At 30.0% G+C, this 21319-nt stretch overlaps 6 protein-coding genes across 14 annotated transcripts; 2 read left to right on the top strand and 4 right to left on the bottom strand.

Annotated features, from left to right (window-relative positions):
• Positions 1 to 10: 10 nt before the first annotated feature.
• Positions 11 to 1386, bottom strand: LOC118067488 (26S proteasome non-ATPase regulatory subunit 10-like). Its single transcript, XM_035084238.1, has 4 exons — positions 1211 to 1386; positions 1034 to 1132; positions 369 to 657; positions 11 to 284 (listed from the first exon to the last, which is right to left on the bottom strand). The coding sequence occupies exons 1-4, from the start codon at positions 1313 to 1315 to the stop codon at positions 88 to 90; spliced, it is 690 nt and encodes a 229-aa protein (XP_034940129.1). The 5' UTR covers positions 1316 to 1386; the 3' UTR covers positions 11 to 87.
• Positions 1387 to 1959: 573 nt separating this feature from the next.
• Pis (phosphatidylinositol synthase) lies at positions 1960 to 4151 on the bottom strand. The gene is made up of 4 exons (XM_035084193.1): positions 3782 to 4151; positions 2890 to 3178; positions 2415 to 2578; positions 1960 to 2346 (listed from the first exon to the last, which is right to left on the bottom strand). The coding sequence occupies exons 1-4, from the start codon at positions 3822 to 3824 to the stop codon at positions 2192 to 2194; spliced, it is 651 nt and encodes a 216-aa protein (XP_034940084.1). The 5' UTR covers positions 3825 to 4151; the 3' UTR covers positions 1960 to 2191.
• Positions 4152 to 4752: 601 nt separating this feature from the next.
• Positions 4753 to 7106, bottom strand: LOC118067464 (protein dj-1beta-like). 3 transcript variants are annotated; one of them, XM_035084190.1, is made up of 5 exons: positions 6315 to 6466; positions 6009 to 6152; positions 5753 to 5911; positions 5404 to 5593; positions 4753 to 5205 (listed from the first exon to the last, which is right to left on the bottom strand). In XM_035084190.1, the coding sequence occupies exons 1-5, from the start codon at positions 6390 to 6392 to the stop codon at positions 5078 to 5080; spliced, it is 699 nt and encodes a 232-aa protein (XP_034940081.1). In that variant the 5' UTR covers positions 6393 to 6466; the 3' UTR covers positions 4753 to 5077. The 3 variants fall into 3 exon arrangements, with proteins under 3 accessions (XP_034940081.1, XP_034940083.1, XP_034940082.1); XM_035084192.1 differs by lacking the exon at positions 6315 to 6466 and adding an exon at positions 7088 to 7106 and having other exon boundaries at positions 4754 to 5205; XM_035084191.1 differs by lacking the exon at positions 6315 to 6466 and adding an exon at positions 6750 to 6769 and having other exon boundaries at positions 4754 to 5205.
• LOC118067463 (protein ABHD11-like) lies at positions 6863 to 8306 on the top strand. 2 transcript variants are annotated; one of them, XM_035084188.1, is made up of 2 exons: positions 6863 to 6954; positions 7022 to 8306. In XM_035084188.1, exon 2 carries the CDS (start codon positions 7152 to 7154, stop codon positions 8106 to 8108), a length of 957 nt encoding a protein of 318 aa, XP_034940079.1. In that variant the 5' UTR covers positions 6863 to 6954; positions 7022 to 7151; the 3' UTR covers positions 8109 to 8306. The 2 variants fall into 2 exon arrangements, with proteins under 2 accessions (XP_034940079.1, XP_034940080.1); XM_035084189.1 differs by having other exon boundaries at positions 6865 to 6954; positions 7110 to 8306.
• A 63-nt stretch (positions 8307 to 8369) lies between these two features.
• Positions 8370 to 10604, bottom strand: Mfe2 (peroxisomal Multifunctional enzyme type 2). Its single transcript, XM_035084187.1, has 2 exons — positions 10390 to 10604; positions 8370 to 10290 (listed from the first exon to the last, which is right to left on the bottom strand). The coding sequence occupies exon 2, from the start codon at positions 10259 to 10261 to the stop codon at positions 8456 to 8458; it is 1806 nt and encodes a 601-aa protein (XP_034940078.1). The 5' UTR covers positions 10262 to 10290; positions 10390 to 10604; the 3' UTR covers positions 8370 to 8455.
• Positions 10605 to 11512: 908 nt separating this feature from the next.
• On the top strand, positions 11513 to 21078 carry LOC118067467 (arginine-glutamic acid dipeptide repeats protein). Of its 6 annotated transcripts, none has more exons than XM_035084196.1 (7): positions 11513 to 11744; positions 12519 to 12664; positions 13409 to 13768; positions 13853 to 17276; positions 18705 to 18980; positions 19870 to 20068; positions 20292 to 21078. In XM_035084196.1, the coding sequence occupies exons 2-7, from the start codon at positions 12617 to 12619 to the stop codon at positions 20356 to 20358; spliced, it is 4374 nt and encodes a 1457-aa protein (XP_034940087.1). In that variant the 5' UTR covers positions 11513 to 11744; positions 12519 to 12616; the 3' UTR covers positions 20359 to 21078. The 6 variants fall into 6 exon arrangements, with proteins under 6 accessions (XP_034940087.1, XP_034940088.1, XP_034940091.1 ...); XM_035084197.1 differs by having other exon boundaries at positions 13427 to 13768; XM_035084200.1 differs by lacking the exon at positions 18705 to 18980.
• The last annotated feature ends 241 nt before the right edge of the window (positions 21079 to 21319 follow it).

A 21319-nucleotide genomic window follows, 5' to 3' on the forward strand; every position in this document is an offset into this window, starting at 1 on the left:
GATAATTTTATTTTTTTTGTTCAATTTTGATAACAAAAAAAAAAATTTGATTTTTTAAGTTATTCAAATTGTAATTCAACAGCACAATTATTCACTTGAAGTATTTTCTTTTATTGCTTTAAGTTGACGAACAAGTGATGGAGTTGCGATGTCCAATGGAGTTTTACGGTCTTTATTTTCTATCTCAATATTTGCTCCATAAGTGACCAATAATCTAGCTTCTTGTTGACGATCTTCCTCACATGCTAAATGTAATGCAGTGTTTCCATATACATCCTTTGTATCTGAAATGAAAAATCAATTTTAAATTATTAATAAATCACAAAACAAGATGTAAGGTAAGTCAAAATATTCAATTATTAATTCACCTATATTTAAACGACTGCCTTGTTCCAAAAGCAATTTGAGAACTTCAATATTGCCTTTAGAAGCAGCTCTGTGAAGTGGAGTAGCACCCCTTTTATCAGTGATGTTAATATTCGCTCCACTTTCGATAAGTTTTTCACAAATAGTGAGCCAATTTTTACTGGCTGCATATTGTAATGCTGAATGCCCTTCAAAAGTCTGTAAATTTACGTTAGCTCCTTCATTTATTAAAGTTTCTACTACTTTATCTCGACCAGCTGATGCCGCAAGAATAAGTGGAGTCATATTTGTCTGAAATTGATAAATAATTTTAACTAACAAAAATGTTTATCAAAAATATTTAAAATTATAAATAAATAATAAACAATACTTAAAGGAAAATTATATAAAATTTGTGATTTTCGACGTTATTTCTTAATTCAAAATGGAGAAATATTTGTTAAACGAAAAAATAGTATATCGAGTACGAGTATACATTGTTATAGCAGTGACTGATTTTTTTTAATGAATTAATATTAATTTATTTACGCGCGCTTTTTTAGTTAATATTAATGCCATCAGAGTGTAAAAAACATTAAAAATGATGAAAACCAAATAGTTTATGAGTGTCATACTGATGTGTCCATTTGACATAATAATAAACAAAATAAAGTTTATAAATATTTACATCGTCTTCTGGATCAACAGGAACTCCCATAGATAATAAATCCTTTACCAAATCATTATGTCCACCCAATGCAGCCCAATGGAGTAACATGCGTCCATTCTGTAAATATAATTAAAAACAATATAATATGATGCTATTTTATTATTTACTTTTATATTTATTTTAATTAAGTCTTACACTATCAACTTTTGTTTTTAATGAATCATCATCACTAATACGATTTTTTACAGCCGTTGATTTACCATGATATGCCAAATCGTATATTGTAGATTCTTGTGCCATTTTTTAGGTTACAATCATGTACATATTCCAACAGTCATGTGTTAGAGCAGCTGTTCAACTAACATTGCAACAATCGGTCATTTAACTGATGTATTTGGGACGGTATTACAGATTAAAAAAAAAAAAAACATCATATGATGTTTTTAAGAGGTTTGAATTTCTAAAAAAGTACAAAGAAAAAGGTGTTTAAAAATAAACTCCAAATAAAATGGAACAATATTTATATACATCATGTGAAAAATGATAGTAGAGTCTATGTATTTCTAACTCTATTTCTTTTGAATCAATTTAGTTCAAAAATATTAAAATTGTTAGTATTATTGATTTAATTATTATTAATATTATTATTTATGATCATTTGAAATTATAAATAATATATGAACAATATCTATAAATACATGAAACCTATTGTACTCCGAATGGATCGTATTAGTTTGTACATTGGTAATATAAAAAAGGATTAAACACAACTTATTTGGATTAATAAAAGATTTAAGATAATACAAGGGGAGATAATAAAATAATAATCTATTAATGTACAATGTTTATTATTTACTCGAATGTAATTATACGTGAAGAAAAAATAAAACTTAATTATTAAATGAAATAAATACACTTTTTATGATAAAAAATACCATTTTGAATAATTTAATATTATAATTTATTTTAAACTCTGTCATTTATATTATGTTATAATATATATTATATATTACACACATATAATTTCAACCTTCTCTATTTCGATAAATGCTTTACAAATTGTATTTATAAATTCAATTATAATTACAACTAGCACACTTCTCTAATAAATAATGTTTTTATAAACTTATAATAAAGACAAAAAGTTGGCACATAACTTGGAACATCCACAAAAAATTATTTTACTTTTTTCATATTTCGACGCTCGTTTACATCAATTATACTCAAATTGATAGCGGCAACATACCCATGGAGAAGAGAAATACAAGTTTTCACGAATGCAATCGGTGTTGATATCCACAATAGAATCATGAATAAACTTTTTCCGAATACTGCAATATGATACATTATTATACAAAGTTTATTATTGAAGTAGAATATTGAATAATTTTATACATACTCAGTGGTCCTTCGGTAAAATGCAGAAAATACAAGATTGCATAGAACATCTCATTACCAGCACACATAATGAATAAAACTAATCGATTAGTATAATAGATACTCATGATTGGATTTTCTGACATATCAATGAATTTGTGAGAAGTCTTTCCTTGTAAAATTGTTCTGTAAAATATAGTTTTTTTAATTTAATTATAAGAAATTTGTAACTTTAATTTTGTACTTTTTTATCTATATCACAGTAAAATCAGAAAATTTACAGCAAGACTTTTATATTACACTACAGTGCAATGTAAATCCCGCCTACATAACTTTCGATTAGATTTAAATTCAATCGTGTAGGATTAGGTTTTATAATACTGACATTATTAAGTTATTGTAGATCTAAAAAATTTTTCTCAAAATGTATTAGAATAAATTAGATGAACACAAAGTTCACCAATAAAAAATAAATAAAGTAAATTCTATTTTCTTACGTATGGAAATAAATCCAGTGACAGGAAATGTCAATAGCCATGCTCAATTGAAACCAAAACGCGTATTTGGGGTAAAACATGCTTAGTGCAACTAATAAACACATTGTTCCAACTCGATCTGTTAACTGATCGAGCATACTGCCAAACTTAGTACTCTGATTGAAATATCTTGCTGCATGGCCATCGAATGCATCTAGTAGAGCACTGGTAATATAGCACCAACCAGCCACAACATAATTTGTTGGCATAAAATAGAAAGATATAATGGCAAGAACTACTCTTGCAAAACCTAAGAATGAAAACATACTAATTAGGCATTAAAATTCTACATCTCATATCACACTATTACATTAGTTTTTAGAATTTTAATTGCGAGATCTATATTTTTTACGACTCCAATGATTAATAAGCAAATTAAATTTTGTTTTTAAGATTGATTGAATTTATATAAATGATTTTTTTCTTGATGATAATATTGCTCAAATTTGTTTTTTATTGTACACTGGATGATAAAATATGATAAGAAATAGTTCATGATAGTAAAGTAAAAAAGCAAATAATTTTATGAAACCTTGATACACTAATTTAATTAATTAGCCTTTTTTTATTTTTATTTTAGCATAGTTAATAATTTCAATTTTTAATATTTATTAAGCTATTGTAATTTTAATTATAATTATTGTTTAACACATTAGAATTTACTAAAACTTTTTAACGTAATTTTTGATCAATTTCATGCAAAATTATGAATTATTTCATTAATTGTAAAAACTTATTTAAACTAAAATAGCGATTAATTATGACGTATTATTATTTTTATTTTCAAGATTTGAAATTTAAAAATTCTGAAAACAACAATCCAGTAAACTTAAAGTTTATTTGTTATCCTTACCGATTATGTTAGGAACAAACAGAAAAATGTTCTCACTCTCCATCGTATTCTTCAATGAAATTGAAGTAAAACAAATAAATGTTTGATAAATTTAACACGGCAAAAACATGAAGACTAAAATAAAACGGAGTTATTATATTATTGATTTTTCAACTACTTCGATTAAGTTATGTTTATAGAGAACCATGGAATATATAGAGAACAAGTTTTATCGGCAACTTTGGAGTTAACTTGTTCCATCTATCGCGAAAAAAGTAATAGAGAAGTACTTCTTTTTGCCATCAATAATTTCATGACATTGTCTGCAGAGTTGTAGGAATTTTTAACTCCACTATTAAGAGTTTAACAAATCCAAGAAACGGAATTATTAGAATCATTAATATAATTTTTATTAATTATGAAAGTATGAAATAAAAATAAAATCAGCAATTGCTTGTAAGTACAATTGCAAATAGTCCCTCAAGACAGAGTCTGGCAAGACGACGCCATATTGCTCGATTCCTGCCTAAAGTCGCATAGATAATTTCTATGCCCGGGTAATTTGAATTGGAACTTATTTATAGGATTTTACTGCAATTCATATTTTTATAGTCATTAAATATGAAACTTATTAAAATATAGTCCAAAGCACTAATCTGTTTTTTTCGTGATTTCTTACAAAAATAGTATAACGGCTTGTATTGCTTTTAGTAAATATATCTTTTATTATATATTATTGTTTAAATTGCAGTACGCTCAATTTGAATCTCTTTGAATTCCATAATCTGCTAATGGGTTGAACAATTTTCGTTGCTGATACAAATTGCATGTATAACACGTTTATTGAAATTTATTAACAATTTCATTTCCTTTCTCCTGTTGTCTGACAATTATTTATATAGTCATACTTACGTTCTAATTAAATATTATGCATTTAAATAAATGTAATGTAATCATTTGTTTTAATAACTTTTTTATTTGTAAAAAAAAAAATTTTCAATAAATACATATGATGTATAAATACCAGCAATGTAAAAACACTCATGTCATTCACATAATTTAAAAAATTATTAATTTACGAGCTTATGTTTATTGAATCAGTATTTACCATTATTCTATCCGGAATAATTTTTTTTTATCACAAAATTAATTAATTAAAAATTTACTCATTATTAGGCAATCAATTAAACCGATTATTATTTTCAATTGGTTAAATATTTCTATTCAGTACATTTCTATTCATTTTTTGAGACCCAGTGATTACTAATGGTCATGTAGTTACTGTTATAATAAACATATGTATATATATATATGTTCTTATTTATACTCGTTATACAACATCCCTTTTGAAACTGTATCCGCAATTTCTTTGGTCAATAAATTTTCAACGATTGCCAATCCAAAAGCGAATGCTGTTGCTGGTCCTCTACTGCTTATGATATTTCCTACAAACAGTAAATACATTTTCATATTATCATTAAACTAATTATTCAATATACTAAAACTGAGCAAATTCTAACTTTAACAGAACAATTAGTGAAAGTCTCTACATGTTTTATTAGGAGTGAGGCGTAAGTCTAAAGAGTACGTACTATCCAGCACTAACATCATATCAATGGAAAATGACTCAAATAATTGTTTACCATCTATGACAACAGCTTGGTCCTCGTATTTATAATAATCAGCCAATTGACTTTTCATTGATGGATAACAAGTAATTCTCGATCCTTTCCCAATCTCATGATTTTTCAATGCTGTAGGTGCAGCACAAATAGCAGCTATGGTTTTGCCTTCGCTTTTTTGACGTTGGAGTAATTCACCAACTTCTTTAGACTAAAATTTGAGAAAATAAACGTTGTATATATAATTTACAACATTGAATATTTTTCTTTTATAATATTACTTTACATAAATTAAAAAAATTCATATTTTCGAAAAATTATTTCACAACTAAGAGTATTATTAAAATTATTTCATATGATAATATCTTACATCTCCAAGAGCTTTTGAACCTCCCAATCCACCGGGAAGAATAACAGCATCAAAAGATTGATTTTTGATATCTTGTAATTTAGCATCAGCACAAATTTTTACCTCTCGGCTACATGTCACGCATTCGTTTCCACTTACACTTGCAATGGTAACAACGATCTAGAAGGAAAAAACAATTTATTTACATTATTCGTAAGTATCAATACAAAGTACATAATGGAAGTATAAAATTATTTTTTTGTAAGGTAAACTTTACTCCGGCTCGTCTCAAAATATCAGCAGTAATAACAGCTTCCATTTCTTCAGCTCCATCAGCAAGAAGTAAAACAGCAGTTTTTTGAGCCATTGTTCTCGTACAAATATTAGCAAATGATGTTCTTGCGACGAATTTTTGTCGAAACTATCATACATAAATAAATATATGGATTATAATCAGTACATACTTCATTAATGTTTTATAAGCAGTTATCTGTTATGTAACTTTATGATTTTGATTGAATATTATTATTAAATTTGAAAATAATAACAAATTAAATAAATATTAAATATTCAAATTAGTTACCACAGGAATTGAACAAAACAAATGTGATATTTTCCTCAAATTCATGAATTTGTGTAAGTTTACATGAAAAATACACATAGAAATAGCGTAGTTAGATGCTTTATTTATACAGTACAATTTAGGCGCTATTTTCGAATTATTTAGATTTTAAACACCAAAAATAGTGATAATTAGATTTCTTTAGTTATAAAAATTTTATTTCATGCATCACCTAGATCATTAGAACGTTTCTAAGTGATTGTCAACCATAAATCCTTTAAAAATGAAGTTTTATCCTCAAATTGAAGTTATGTAATTTATAAAAAATTTTTTAAATATTAACAAATGTCATAATCACTCAATGAAATGGCATGAAATTTTGTCAATATCTTTTATAAAACAGTGATAACAATATTTGTAATATTTAAACAATCTTGTATCGATAAGTATTCTAACCTTACTTGTGTTTTTAATGATTCATTCAAACTGCGTGAATTTAATAATATTTTTTATTTTATTTCATCATAATAACAGACTTATTATTTATAAAAAAAAATCTTTACTGTTACAGATTGACCAATAAGAATTGATAGATTTTTTGTAAAATGCACTGAAGAATTATTCGGAATATAGAGTAATCATTTTTCAATATAAAACAAAGGTAATATTATTGTACTTTTCTATGTATTAGATATCAATGAAACAATTAATTGTAGATTTTATTTTAGATTCATTTATAATGCACCAATTACATTAATAAAAAAATATATTTGTGAAGTCATCATTGTTATTACCTTCGATTGAAAAATTTTTCAGAAATCACTACATTCTACCAAAAAAAAGATAATCATAGCGATTATGAAAAAGTTCAATCCTCTTAACTATTTTAATAATATCAAACTGATTTCATCTTCTTCCGCGTATCAAAAAATAATATCAAGATGTTTTTCTAAGAGTTCTACAATGAAAAACGCTGTCAAACTATCGACAACTCTTTATACTTCACCAAATACAGCACCTTTGAATGAATTATCACCAGTAATTATAATGCATGGTTTATTTGGATCCAAAAATAACTGGAATAGTCTTGCTAAAGCTATCAATCAACAAACAAACCGTCAAGTGATTACTGTTGATGCTAGAAATCATGGTGAGTCTCCACATTCATCAGAAATGACTTATACTTCAATGGCTGAAGACGTTAATCAATTAATCCATACAATTGGTGTTGATAAATCAATATTAATTGGTCACAGCATGGGAGGTGCAGTCATGATGTGTACAGCATTAAATCATCCAAATCTTACAGATAAACTAATAATCGTTGATATGTCTCCTATTAAAACTAGTCCTAGTCTTTATGAAATGACTAAAATTATAGATGCTTTACAAAGAATTAAATTTGAAAACTATCACACTCTCTCTGAAGCACGAAAATCTACAGACAAGTTACTTTCTAGTACTATTGAATCAGTATCTTTAAGACAATTCCTACTTACAAATATTTCTGAAATTACACCAGGTCAATATAAATGGAGAGTTAATTTACCAGTAATAGCTGAAAATTTTTCCACCAATATCGCAGTGTTTCCTCAGTTAATTCCGAAATTAAAAAATCAATCATTTGATGGAAAAACTTTATTTATTGCTGGTGGAAATAGTGATTATATTAGAGTTGAAGATGAAGAAAATATTAAAAAATTATTCTCTAATGCCAAAATTCATTACATCGCGAATGCTGGACATTGGGTTCAATCAGATAACCCAACAGAATTTTTGAAAGTTGCCTGCAGTTTTATCAATTCTGATAGATAATGAAATATCGATTGATCATCATATTTTCTACAATAAAATAATTGTTTTATTCTAATAATTAATTATACGATATTTGTTAAATGTTGTAACTTGAAATTATTTTATACAACTTAATTTTGATCTTCTAATTATATTCTTTGAAAAAATGTATAAAAGTATTAAAAATTTGTTGAAGTAAATTGGAAAACAAAATAATTCATAGAGTTCAGTAATATAAAAATATTTATTGAATAAATATAAAAATAACAATACAATAAACCATTTGTTTGATAGATTAACAACATTTTTATCCCCTTTTTATTTGTTCATTTACATTTAATATAAAAACAACATATTTTTTTTTCAATTTATAGTTTTGAATTGGGTGACATGACTATATCTTTCAAGTCAATATAAGCTCCAGCAATAACTGGAGAATTATTTTCAACAACAATTGTTTGAAAATGAATCCTTTTATTTTCTCTCCACATCTCTGTACGTAATGTTTGTCCAGGAATGACGGGCTTAACAAATCGCACTTTTATAGAATCAAATAAATCAGGATTACCTTGAGCAAATATTTTCAATACATGACGGGTTGCAAAACCAAGTGAGCAAAGACCATGAAGAATAGGATGATCAAAGCCACCCATTGCTGCTAAATTAGGATCAATATGTAGTGGATTCATATCTCCACTAGCTAACCTATAAATTGCTGCTTGATCAACACTGGTTTGTTGAGTATACGATGCATCTGGTTTTCTTTTTGGTGGTTCAATTGTTGGAATTTCATATTCTGAATTTCTTTTACCACCAAAATTACCTGCACCTTTTATTACTGCAACTAATTGTCCTGTTGTCAGTTTTTCTCCAGTTTTTACATCCAATGTTTCATGTTCTACTAAAACAACTGCACTTTTCTCTTTATCAAGGGTCGTTTGAAGTCGAAATCTTGTCTCAACTGTAGCCTCTGTGGGAATTTTCTTCAATATCTTCATATACTGCTCACCATGTAAAGAACCAGCTATATTTATATCTGTATGAGATAAAGCTTTTTGGAAAAGATCAGAAGATAGACATCCAAGTGGACCGTAAATAACATAAAAAGTTGGTACAACAGCAAAATTATCATGATTCTCATAAATATAAGGAAAATCATAAGGATCTTTAATTGTAGCTCCAACTGCAAGAGCGTACAGAATTGTATCTTTAGGAGTATAACTGTGCTTAAAAGTGTAATAAGAACTATTAGTTGATTTTTCACTTGACAATGATTCTAAAGCTCCCATTAATTCACCAGTGACTTCAGTAATTGTATTGTAATGTTGAGCATTGGTCATATCAGTAACTTTATCCCAATTGTCACGAACATTTTCAGGAGTAACAGAATCGTTTATTGTTTTACGTAAATTACATCCATTCGATCTTACTAGATAACACTTTCCAGCCCATCCTAAAGCTGATTCAATGATTGATCCGTTTTCTGTACACTCTTCATGACATAACCACAGGACAACTGGAGATATCAATTCAGGTTTTAATTCTTTAAAAAATTCAGGAGGTACAATGTCTTCAGTCAATCTTGATCCAGCTGTTGGAATTATAACATTAGTATTTATTCCACTTGATTGTCCTTCAATAGCTAAAGTATTTGCTAATCCAACAAGAGCCATTTTTGCAGAGCTATAATTTGCCTGTCCAAAATTGCCATATAACCCACTATTACTTGATGTAAAGATAATTCGTCCATACTTTTGTTGCCTAAAGAATGGCCAAGCTGCTTTGGTAGCTTTCATCGCACCTTTTACATGAACGTCCTGTATTAAATCCCAGTCTTCTTGAGTCATTTTGGCAAACGATTTATCACGCAGAATACCAGCATTATTTACAAGAATGTCAATTCTTCCAAAATTATCAATAGCTGTTTTAATAATTTTATCTCCATCAAGAACATTATCGTAATTAGCAACAGCATGACCTCCTAGCGATTTAATTTCGTTCACGACAGAATCAGCTATCTTTTTATTACTACCGTCTCCATGTCTACCTCCTCCTAAGTCATTAACAACGACCTTTGCACCTCTTGATGCAAATAAGAGAGCGTAAGCTCGTCCTAAACCTGCACCTGCTCCTGTTATGACAACTACACGTGAATCAAATCTTAGTTTTGACATTTTTTTAAATGTGTAGTTATTTTTACAACCTGAAAAGAAAAATGAAATCAGAAATGTTAAAAAAAACTAGTCTTTGAGTTCAATTTGAACTTTACTCTTAATAATAATCAAATTAATATTTTTTTTACCTTGTTCCTTTTTAATATTGAATAACTATTTTTGAAGTATTCTTTATTGGTACTTTCGAAAGTATAAATCACTTTCTAATTTAAAATATTATTTACTTATTTGATCAGTTGAAGAAGGAAATTAAAAGATACTTGAATGAGTTGTCAACTTTGTTTTCTTTTCAAGTTTTGGAGTGTACTTGCTCTATACTTTGATAGGAGTTATTACTCATATCTATATATTCGTATCGTTTGTATACTCATCGTATAGCAATAGAGAGAGAGAGAGAGAGAGAGAGAGAGAAATATGCATGATAGTTTCGCTTCTCTGTGCATTATATGTTACTGTTGCAAAAAATGCCTCTTCGTTCCATTTAATGAAAGCGGAATATTTAAATCAATAATAAAGAATATGATTATTATTGATTAATTAATGGCAAATGGTAATAAGAATATATTTCACATGATTAACCAATTTTAATTTAAAGATTCATAATCATTGTGATACTGTCTTTATTATCATTAAAAAATATTGTATAAAGAAAATTATATCCAGCTTTTGCAAAATATTTAGTTAAAACCTATCAACACCAAAAATTAAAAAAAAATTTTATTATGTTTTATTTAATAACTAAATGATGGCTTTTTTAATAAATAAGTTCACTATGAATGAATATTTTTTAAATACTTCGGACAATAACCTAAAACATATTCATCTACTACAAATACTCTGATATTATTTTAGTTTATACTAAATTGTAATTTAATACTGTTATTTATTTAATTTTTACGATTACATGTAGTATTTTTAATAATTTCACTTAAAAAATGATATGAATATATTTTTGATATATTCGAAAATATAAAAAACAATAATAATAATAATAAAGTATATAGACTTTAATCTAACTCTTACTTTTAACTTTTTTCTATATATTTATAAATAACCCAAAAATGTTTTGTTTTTTAAAATTATTTCGGAGGTGATTTAAATATCTCTGTCGATAAATATACATGATTCAATTGGAGTAATTTATTAATAATAGAAACATCTGGAATGTGAAATAATAAAATAGGAATATGTTGGAAACGGAGCGCACCCCCACAAAAGAAAAACGAAACAAACGCAGTACAAGATGGCGACGTTTGGGTGTTGTGGCTGTTGAATACGTGCAGGGTTACGCTACTTAAGAAAAAATTATAACAAATTCATATTTTATGTTATAATAATAGTCTAAAAGATAACATAATTAGTGCCTCACAAATTTCAATAAGAAGATAATAGAAGAAATATCAAAATAGTCAGTAAATAAATGGTGAAGCAAAGTGACGGAGAAACAATGCGAGATCATCGTTGAATTACCAATAAAGCTCCGGTAAGTTTTCATTCATGAATTTTATGAACTCTTTACTGGAAAAGCTTCTAAGCAATTTTCATGAATTATTTTAAGGTTAGAATCAGTGTTTATTGCAGTAGAAGTATTGATTTTTTTTCATAATAAAAAAGCATAGCTTTGACATCATATTTTTGCCATTCGTGTGTGACTCGCGTTGCTTCCCTTATGAGTTTCCTATACATGTATTTATTAGAATATATAGTCCTCTTTCGTTCCTTTTGTCTAGCCAATTATGCTTTAATATTACTTTTTAAATGTCCCATTATTTGAGAAAGTAAAAATATTTTAATCACTTTTCAATTACATTTATTTATTTTATTGGATTGAAAAGATTTTTAAGTCTGCCTGTGTCTTTCACCGTGACTAATAACCACATAAAAGGGTAATTATCATTTGAAAATAAAAGGTATAACTGTATAAGTCGAGAATAAGTATTTGAACCTTTGCCGGACAAATAAATAATTGATTTAGTTGAAAAAAGCTAATGGCTCGTGTTATACATTTATTTTATTGGCTATTGATTAAATAATTAATTCATTTTAATAATTTATTAGACCCGCATGCAACAAGTCCATCGAATGTATATGTGCATCTTTATCGTAAATTTCTTATTTGATTTTAATTTTTCATTATGTATGTATTTTGGACCAGAAAAAATTAATTTTTTTTTTATTAAATTCTTTATTTATTTTTTATGATAAAATTCAAATATTTAACGTTGTTTATGGATTATAAATTTACATCGTGGTTCAGGGGGTGGATATTGTTTGATACTGACAAAATAACCGGAAGAGATCGAAGCCCAGTCGATAACACTGGAGAAAGACGGTGGAGCTTCGGAGGAGGGGGAGATGTCCGCTGGCACCCAGGGCGAGATTCGGGTCGGTCCATCGCACCAGGTTTGACAATTCATTCCAACAAATCCTCATTTTTTTTTTCTCTTCAATTTTAATTTTTCATTGTATTTTATTTATCATCAAAAAATTTTATTTATTTCAAGATTTCTAAATTCCAAAAAATTTTATTATTTTTCATTTCCTCAAATTTTTCTTAAAATTACCCTTCCGATCGAGGCTTGTTGGATCATCTTCATGGCGAAAGAGGCAGGTGGATTCTAAGATCGAATTCGATGGTTCAATTAACCAGAAATGGCAAAGGATTCTGTGGTTTAGTCACGGTGGAAAATCAAATAAAATAACAAATATATGTATATATATATATATATATTTTTTTTTAAAGAACGTTATTTGAACCGTCTTTATTCTCATGTCCTTCGTCGATTGCTCCAAGCAAGCCAATGACATTAATGATGGTATTAATAATTTAGTTGAAAAGTGGTAAGAATATTTTATCATATTAAAAAAATGAAATTTTTATAATTACACTTTATACTTTAATTTAATAAATTGAAAATCGAAAAAATTCTAAACGTCGATATTTACATAATGTCTAATGTCTAAGATTAAATAGAATTATTTTATATTGCCACTTTAAAACAGAATTACTTAATACGTAAAACTATGAACTAATAAAATAAAGATAACAATTTGACAGTAAAAAGAAACTCAAATAGACTGTTGATAATTCTATACTTTTGTGGCATCGATTGCTAACGGTGCGCAATTGAAAACTTCTGAATACAGGAATTGGTTTCTTGTCAGGCTCGATTGCCTGAATATCGTCCTAGTGTGCCACCAGCCGACCTCTTGCCGGACCCCGAATTTTTAAAGGAAAGAGAAGAATTAAGATGGATCCCAGCAATGTCATTGGATGGCGATCTGCTCATGTATTTAAGAGCAGCACGTTCCATGGCAGCATTTGCTGGAATGTGTGATGGAGGATCTCCGGATGATGGTTGCGTCGCAGCGTCCAGAGACGACACGACTATCAACGCACTCGATATTCTACACGACTCTGGATATGATCCAGGACGAGCCCTTCAAGCTCTTGTCAAGTGTCCAGTGCCCAAAGGCATCGATAAAAAATGGTCCGAGGAAGAAACTGTATGTATTAATTATTTCTCTAGTCTAAATGAAACAAATCGATAGAATAAATTGATGGCTAATTATATTCATTGTTTTTTTTAGAAACGATTTGTCAAGGGACTTAGACAATTTGGAAAAAATTTTTCTCGAATCCGTAAAGATTTATTACCCCACAAAGACACTCCAGAGCTTGTGGAGTTTTATTACTTGTGGAAAAAAACACCAGGCGCCAATAATAATCGCCCACATCGACGTAGACGTCCAGGTTCATTACGTAGAATTCGTAATACAAGAAATTCTCGTGCGGGTACTCCAAAAGAGGAGACACCCGCTCCTAGCAAAGAAAATACCCCCGCAAACACGACGAGCGCCAAGGAAGCAGCTACTGAGCCTGAAACACCGTCTGTCGGTGCTTCGGCAAGTAGTAATAATAACAATAACACAAGTAACAGTAATAACAATAATAATCCTGGTGGTGAAGTTAGTTCTGTGACAGAAGACGATAATTCCGAAGAAGATAGTGATTCGAGAGATACAAATACTAACGGGTCAGCATTTGAACGCTCTTGTCAACATTGTTCTTCAACCACATCAAAAGATTATCAGGTAGCAGGAAAAGATAGACTCTTACTTTGCTTGGAATGTCGTTCACACTTGAAAAAAACTGGAGAATTACCTCCAGCGCCGCCTTATCTGTTTCGACCCGTACCTGCGGAGTCGCCAGATAGTCCGGGTAGGATGCGGACACGTAACAAAGCGAAAGAAACGCCGCGACCAGCTCGACCACGTAGAATTGGAGGCACTGATACTCCTGATCAAGAAAAGCAACAGCAACAAAATCAGCAAACCCCTGATAAAAAGAAAAAATCAAATAATAAATCAGAAACACCTAAAAAAACGCAAAAAAGGCCGCCAGTTGATGACAACGACGACGATAAAGAAGGACAAAAGAGAAAACGTGGAGAACGGCCAGAAAGTCCTTCAGAATCATTAACTACTGACTCAAATTCTCTGATGGATGAACCAGAGAGAGAAAACGAAGTTGATTCTAATGAGAATCAACAATCTAATGCTCCGATTGCGAGCGAAGAGCCTATTTCACCGATCGAAACGACACCTGAAGATACCAATGAACCCACACCCACTTCAACACCTGTTCCTACCGCGGTATCGAACTTGCCAATTACTGTACCGGTAATTCATGCTTTAGAAAAGAAACCTGTTATTGAAGAACCGTCGCCTGAAGTCAAAACTGAACCAGAAGATTCCCCATTGAGTCAACCGGTTCAATTAAAATTAGAACCTATTAGTACAGAAATAGAACCACCTCAAGCTCTTCCTTTGAATATGCAATATCCTTCAAATATTCAAATGAGTTCTAAATTAGAACCCATTTCCACAGAGGTAGAACCACCTCAAACTCTTCCTTTGAATATGCAATATCCTTCAAGTATACCGCCAGCTCAAACAGTTCCCCAAAATCTATCTCAGAATATTCAAATTCCTCAAAGTATTTCACAACCGATTGCTCAAAATTTACCGCCAGCTCGGGAAATGATTCCACCACCGACAATCACAAATCATTCAGAACCTCAGGCGTTAACACAAAATATATCAATGCCACCATTGAATTTAAATATTCCACAAAATCTGTCTCAAATGCCACCATCACCTCAGCCTTTAGGATTAACAACTATGTCGACTGACAATCGGATGGCTGAAAGAATTAATGAAGAAAGAATGGCCGAGAGAAGAATTCCCGAAAGGATGTCCGATAGATTACCAGAAAGAATAGAAAATAATGAACAGGATAGACCTTCGGAACCTTCAAATCTCTTCCAACCCATTCAACCTACTCCAATAATGCAAAATGAAAAACCTTCAGCCATTTATAGTTTAGCAACGACACCTCCGATGGAACCACAAAATTTGAAAATCAAGCAAGAAATAATTCCTTCGGAGCCAGATCCTTTACAAAGTTTAAAAGAAGTTAAGGTGCCTGGATTTCAAGGTGGCTTTCCTGGGCCAAGTTTGGAAAATATTAAAAAAGATCCTGATGCCGGAAAACCACCAACGCCAAGCAAACATTCACATTCAAATCAATCGTTGGTTTCTCAACAACAACAATCTGTACCGATTCAACAATCAGTAGCAGCATCTCCAACGCCTCTACCTCCTCCTACGTCGATTCCTCAACCTGTGATGCATCCAAGTCAACAACCAAGTCCTCATATGGCTCACCCATTCCATCCTCATCATCCTCTGATGCATCATTCATTATTTGCCGCAATGCACCCATATCATACTCCTTATCCTGGTTATCCTCCGGTTGGAAGTTATCCGTCTTTTCCTCCTTATGCTTATGGACCACCAGTTCCTCATGCTATTCCACCACCTCAACGAAGTCAAGAAAGCACAACAATGATGACTGCTCATCATTCAAGTACCAGCTCCAGTGTTACGACTCGTGAAGAGGGCGAAAATTTAATAGCAACGCATCATCACTCTTCCAGCCTTCATCAAGCAGCGACTCTTCATCACGACAAATTGCTTATATCATCGCATTCATCGCACAGTCATTCTTCATCGCACAGTTCCCAGCACAATAGTCAGAGGAAGCCACAAACAATGGTCTCTGCATGTTTAACGCCAAGCAGTTCAGTACATCATCATCATCGCGGACCTCCAACATCACAACCCAGTGTACCATCACAACCAGCAGCTATTATCGAACCTAAAGAAGAAATTGAACCAGAACCTGAAGAACCACCAAGTCCACGTGGGCCATCCCCAGAGCCTAGAATTGAAGATTCTGAATGTCATAGGTCGCAGTCGGCTATATTTTTAAGACACTGGAATCGTGGAGAAAACAATTCTTGTACTCGAACTGATTTAATGTTTAAACCAGTGCCTGATTCAAAACTAGCTAGAAAAAGAGAAGAAAGATCAAGAAAACAGGCGGAAAGAGAAAGAGAAGAACGAGATCGTGCTGCTCAACAAGCCAGAAAAATGTCAACGCCTGAGAAACAGCCTGAAGTTTGTAAACCACCCAGTCGGGGACCAATGGAACCAGTTGTTTCGCCTTATGACAGATATGCAGCTCGTCCAGGTGCCTATGCAGATACTCCAGCTTTAAGACAGTTATCAGAGTATGCACGGCCGCATGCGGCCTTTTCTCCAGCTCGTCATCCAGCACCTCCGGATCCAATGCTTCATTACATGTACGGGCCTGGTGCAAGAGAAAGATTGGAGTTGGAACATATGGAAAGAGAGAAAAGAGAACGGGAAATTCGAGAGTTACGTGAAAGAGAATTAAATGATAGGTTAAAAGAAGAATTATTGAAAGGAACTCCAAGACCAATGCCTGCTCCAGTTGATCCTCATTGGCTAGAAATTCATAGAAGATATGCTGCAGCTGGCTTAGCGCCTGGACCTTCGGGTCCTCCGCAAGGATTGCAGCATTTTGGACTTTATGGAGCACCACCGGGTCCGAGTCAATTGGATCGAGAACGATTAGAAAGATTAGGTAATTTTTCAGAAAGTTTTTGGAATTATTCTATATAACTCTAGAGCTTTGGAATGAGGATTAGAATGAATCTTGTGGTGAATGGAGAGTGGAATGGCTATCGGTAAAACATAAGGTAAATGTACATCTCACCGATTATAAAAATCAACATTTTAATGGTTTTTTTTTTTTCATTTATTATTGATATTGATTTAAGTAAAAAAATATTTAGTACTATCGTATATTGAAAAATTATCTTTCTTCAAAAATGAATTCAAACTATAAGATAACGATAAATTGATATTTTACTTGTTTTAGATTGAACAATTAGTTATTTATTGCCACTAGTAATTGATTTTTTTTAAACATAAAAATTTAAATTATTATTTAATGAAGACACAGATAGCAATTATTAAAACTACTACTTTTAATGAATTTATTAATTTTTTCGATTTTGCTATAATCTCCAAAAAGAATTCCTTCTGAAATAACTTCCAGTCATCTATTATTTTTATAATATCACAGAGATTCATTTTAAAAAGTCCTTGAAATTTCTTGAGATAACTGTTTTTTCTTTGTAATTGAAAAAGTCTAAATTACTGCAATTATTATTTCTTTATTTCTTCGGCAATTGGATTAACTATAATTAACAGATAAAACTTGACTCTTTGAAAATGAAAGAAAGAACAGATGTCCAACAATACTTGCTTTGAAAGTTAGCTTCTTTTTTTACACAATGCTTTTTATTATATTAAGAATATTTATTTTCATTATCAAGTTTTGAAAGAGATTACTATTTATTGAAATATTCATGGACATTCAGCCCAATACTGTTTCTTTCATTCTGATCCAAATTATATACAAAGAGTATTTAAAGGGGTAATCTATGAAAATAAACAGTTTGTATAATACTTTATCATTTTTTATCATTATTAGTAGAAATACGATAGTTTTATGAGTATTATATGATACAAAATAATTTTATGGGGTGATAATGTAACATTATATAGTTGTTGATAGTATTGAATTACACATTCAATATATATAAATTTTCATTCAATGTATCCAAAATGTTATTTACTGTTTTAAAATATGATTAGATAGGTAATAATAAAAGTATACTATGTATGTAAATGTTTTCTAAACATACATCAAATGTTGATAAATTTAATCCGAACACAGTGTTGGATAAATTTTTAATGTGTGATAAATAATCAAATTTAGTCACATAATATTAATCTCATTAGTTGAATTTAATCACTAAAATGAACTTAGTATCTAAGAGACTAGTAAATGGTGTTGACAGAATAATCATTAAAAAAAGTCACCAAAGACTTGTAAATCAGTCAGTAATCGGTGAAGTGTACATTTGCCTGTTGTTAAGTTAACGAAAAGAAAAAAGAGAAAGAAAAGAGTGTTGACATTGGGTCCGTTGATGTGCGGGTCTAGGGATTCCCACTGGAGCCGGCGGGGGGCCAGCGGGCGCAGGGGCCGGCCATCCTGTGGCACATCATCATGGCCAGCTTGATGAGCGCCTGGCTCTGGCTGCCGACCCGATGGTCCGGCTGCAGATGGCTGGCATCTCGCCCGAGTATCACGCTCACACTCACGCGCATACGCACGCGCATACCCACTTGCACCTACATCCAGGACAACAACAGGCCCAGCAACAAGCACAGCAACAGCAGGAAGCGGCTGCCGCTGCCGCTGGATTCCCCCTGCCTGGTATGTCTCCCTTGCCAGACCACTCAAAATTTTCAAACAATACACCCGCAATCCTTGGTTTTACTTCAATTCTTTTTCCTCAAGCTAAAACTCTCATCTTCACTCTGTTTTTAACATCTTTTATTTCCTTTTATTGTTCAAATATTTTTGAAGCATTTAAATGATAAAACCAGCAACATAGGTTTTGATTGATTTAAGAAAAAGAGTAAAGATGAAATTCGTTTTAGCTCGTCGGCTTTTCTAACATTCAGGGAATGAGTGAGATGAAGCGAATGAGAAAAAAGTCTATATTATTATAATTTATAAATTAGTAACTGATTGTTTGAGTATTAAACTATTTTTTTTTTTATTAATAATTTACTTTCTTTGTTTATTTTAGTGCTAAATCTGATTTATTATGAGAATATGAATGATATTAAACTGAATGAATGACAGTTTTATAGCACTAATAATAAACTTGCTTAAATTACGAACGAATAATCGTTTAACAACTTATTTATATTAAGTTTTTTTTTTACATTTTTCATTATTTTTAGCATAATATAAATGATGAATGTAAGGCCTCTAAGTATGAATTTTAATCATTTCATTTAACAATTGACAATTTTTTATAAAATTAAAAAACAAACAAACATTATAATTTATTTATTCAAAATTTGTATAAAAATTATTTTAATATTTTCTTGTAAAAGTGGTGAAAATGAGATGTGGTGTTCTTTCAGAATGTGTAAATTCTGTATACAAAAATAATTAATTTTAATCGATTGAAAAAGAAAATGGCAACGATCAGTCAATTGTTAGCACTGAATGGGAAAATTATACTTATATGCCAATTTGAATAAGTTTATTCTTTATCGAATCTTTTTTTATATTTTTTCATCAAAAATAGCAGCTGCCGGTGCTAATTATCCTCGACCAGGAATGATGCAACGGGATCCAACGCTTGCTCTACATCCAGCTGAATTGCTCGGACGTCCTTATGCTGACATGGCTGCAGCTCATCACGAACAATTTCAACGTCATCTAATGATGGAACGTGAAAGATTTCCATCTCATGCTTTAGTTGCTCATCATGAAGAGTATATAAGGTTCGTGCCTTAAGATAATCGAGAGGAAAGTGAAGAAAAATGGATTACAAAGACTAATTAACTAGTTAATTATAACTACATTGTTCAACTAATGAATATCAATTAAATGATTGACTTAGAGAAGAAATAAAAACTAATGATGATGAAAAAAGTGAAATGAACATTATAAAATTAAAGGTAAAGGATTTTCAAGAAAAATACAACTAATAGTATTTTTTTTTAGACAACAACGTGAACGTGAGCTCAAAGTTCGTGCCCTGGAAGAAGCAGCACGTGGATCACGACCTTAAGATCGCTCTCGTTCATCCATAGATTTTATTAAAACAATAACATTCAACTTCTTCATCCTGGAACATACACCATTGAAAATGAATAAATGAGTAAATCAATTAAATAATTGATTGAATGAATCCTTTAAAAAATTGTTCGATAAATATTTTATAATTATGTTATAAAAATTAACATTTCTAATAATATTTTTTACTAATAATAACTTTTTTTTTAAATAATCGTTCGGTTAACTAGTTTCTCTTAAATTACATAAATTTTGCATTTTGTTCTATAATGTGCTATCATTTCTTTTATTCTGAATTCCAGAACGAAGAAGTAGAATTTTCAAATTTTTTTCTTACAAGATAAAACTATTTACATATATAAAGTATAAATATATAAATATGAATTATATAAATATATTGTGACGTTTTATGACTATTTAATATGTTAATTAGTCAAACGTCGTGTAATATGTCCAGTGTAAATATGAAAAATAATGAAAAGTAAAAAAGAGAAAGAATTAATGAACGAGAAATTAATCAAACAAAATTTTTTTTGTTGATGAATAGTTTATGGTTTATCAATTATTAATAAATAGTAATTGATTAATCAATTCTCTTGGAAGATTACTATTATATAAAATCTAATTTTTTTAGACACTGATGTATTTGTAAATTTCACTTTTAAATGAATTCATTTATTTATAAATTGTGTAAGTGTGAATTTTTTAATGTAAAATATCCTAGGATTTTTGTTTTAATATTAATAATAATATTAATAATAATAATGATAACAATATTAATATTAAAAATAATTTTCATTATTAGAAATAAAATTTTCGACAAAAACCCTATGGATTTTATTAGTAAATTTAAGTCAATTTTTAGAATGAATTTTAATTCCTTTAATTCTAATAGCACATTTTTATCTTACGTGAATAGGAAAAGGTCTTTTTTAAACAAATTATTTACTTAAGTC

Source organism: Chelonus insularis, unplaced genomic scaffold (genome assembly GCF_013357705.1).
Source record: "Chelonus insularis isolate UGA/USDA-ARS -01 unplaced genomic scaffold, ASM1335770v1 contig_384_pilon, whole genome shotgun sequence".
NCBI classification, from domain to species: Eukaryota; Metazoa; Arthropoda; class Insecta; order Hymenoptera; family Braconidae; genus Chelonus; species Chelonus insularis.

What these genes read in the sequence shown, in the direction of transcription:
- LOC118067463 (XM_035084188.1), top strand. Translation starts at nt 7,152, where the DNA reads ATGAAAAAGTTCAATCCTCTTAACTATTTTAATAATATCAAACTGATT.
- LOC118067467 (XM_035084196.1), top strand. Translation starts at nt 12,617, where the DNA reads ATGTCCGCTGGCACCCAGGGCGAGATTCGGGTCGGTCCATCGCACCAG. An exon ending in GGGTCGGTCCATCGCACCAG is followed by an intron (nt 12,665 to 13,408) that starts GTTTGACAATTC and finishes TTCTGAATACAG; the next exon opens with GAATTGGTTTCTTGTCAGGC. An exon ending in AATGGTCCGAGGAAGAAACT is followed by an intron (nt 13,769 to 13,852) that starts GTATGTATTAAT and finishes TGTTTTTTTTAG; the next exon opens with AAACGATTTGTCAAGGGACT.
- Pis (XM_035084193.1), bottom strand. Translation starts at nt 3,824, where the DNA reads ATGGAGAGTGAGAACATTTTTCTGTTTGTTCCTAACATAATCG. An exon ending in GTTTGTTCCTAACATAATCG is followed by an intron (nt 3,179 to 3,781) that starts GTAAGGATAACA and finishes TTTCATTCTTAG; the next exon opens with GTTTTGCAAGAGTAGTTCTT. An exon ending in CACTGGATTTATTTCCATAC is followed by an intron (nt 2,579 to 2,889) that starts GTAAGAAAATAG and finishes TATATTTTACAG; the next exon opens with AACAATTTTACAAGGAAAGA.
- LOC118067464 (XM_035084190.1), bottom strand. Translation starts at nt 6,392, where the DNA reads ATGTGTATTTTTCATGTAAACTTACACAAATTCATGAATTTGAGGAAA. An exon ending in ATATTTTGAGACGAGCCGGA is followed by an intron (nt 5,912 to 6,008) that starts GTAAAGTTTACC and finishes TTTTCCTTCTAG; the next exon opens with ATCGTTGTTACCATTGCAAG. An exon ending in CCAAGCTGTTGTCATAGATG is followed by an intron (nt 5,206 to 5,403) that starts GTAAACAATTAT and finishes TACTGTTTGTAG; the next exon opens with GAAATATCATAAGCAGTAGA.
- LOC118067488 (XM_035084238.1), bottom strand. Translation starts at nt 1,315, where the DNA reads ATGGCACAAGAATCTACAATATACGATTTGGCATATCATGGTAAATCA. An exon ending in TAAAAACAAAAGTTGATAGT is followed by an intron (nt 1,133 to 1,210) that starts GTAAGACTTAAT and finishes TTATATTTACAG; the next exon opens with AATGGACGCATGTTACTCCA. An exon ending in AGGCAGTCGTTTAAATATAG is followed by an intron (nt 285 to 368) that starts GTGAATTAATAA and finishes TTTTCATTTCAG; the next exon opens with ATACAAAGGATGTATATGGA.
- Mfe2 (XM_035084187.1), bottom strand. Translation starts at nt 10,261, where the DNA reads ATGTCAAAACTAAGATTTGATTCACGTGTAGTTGTCATAACAGGAGCA.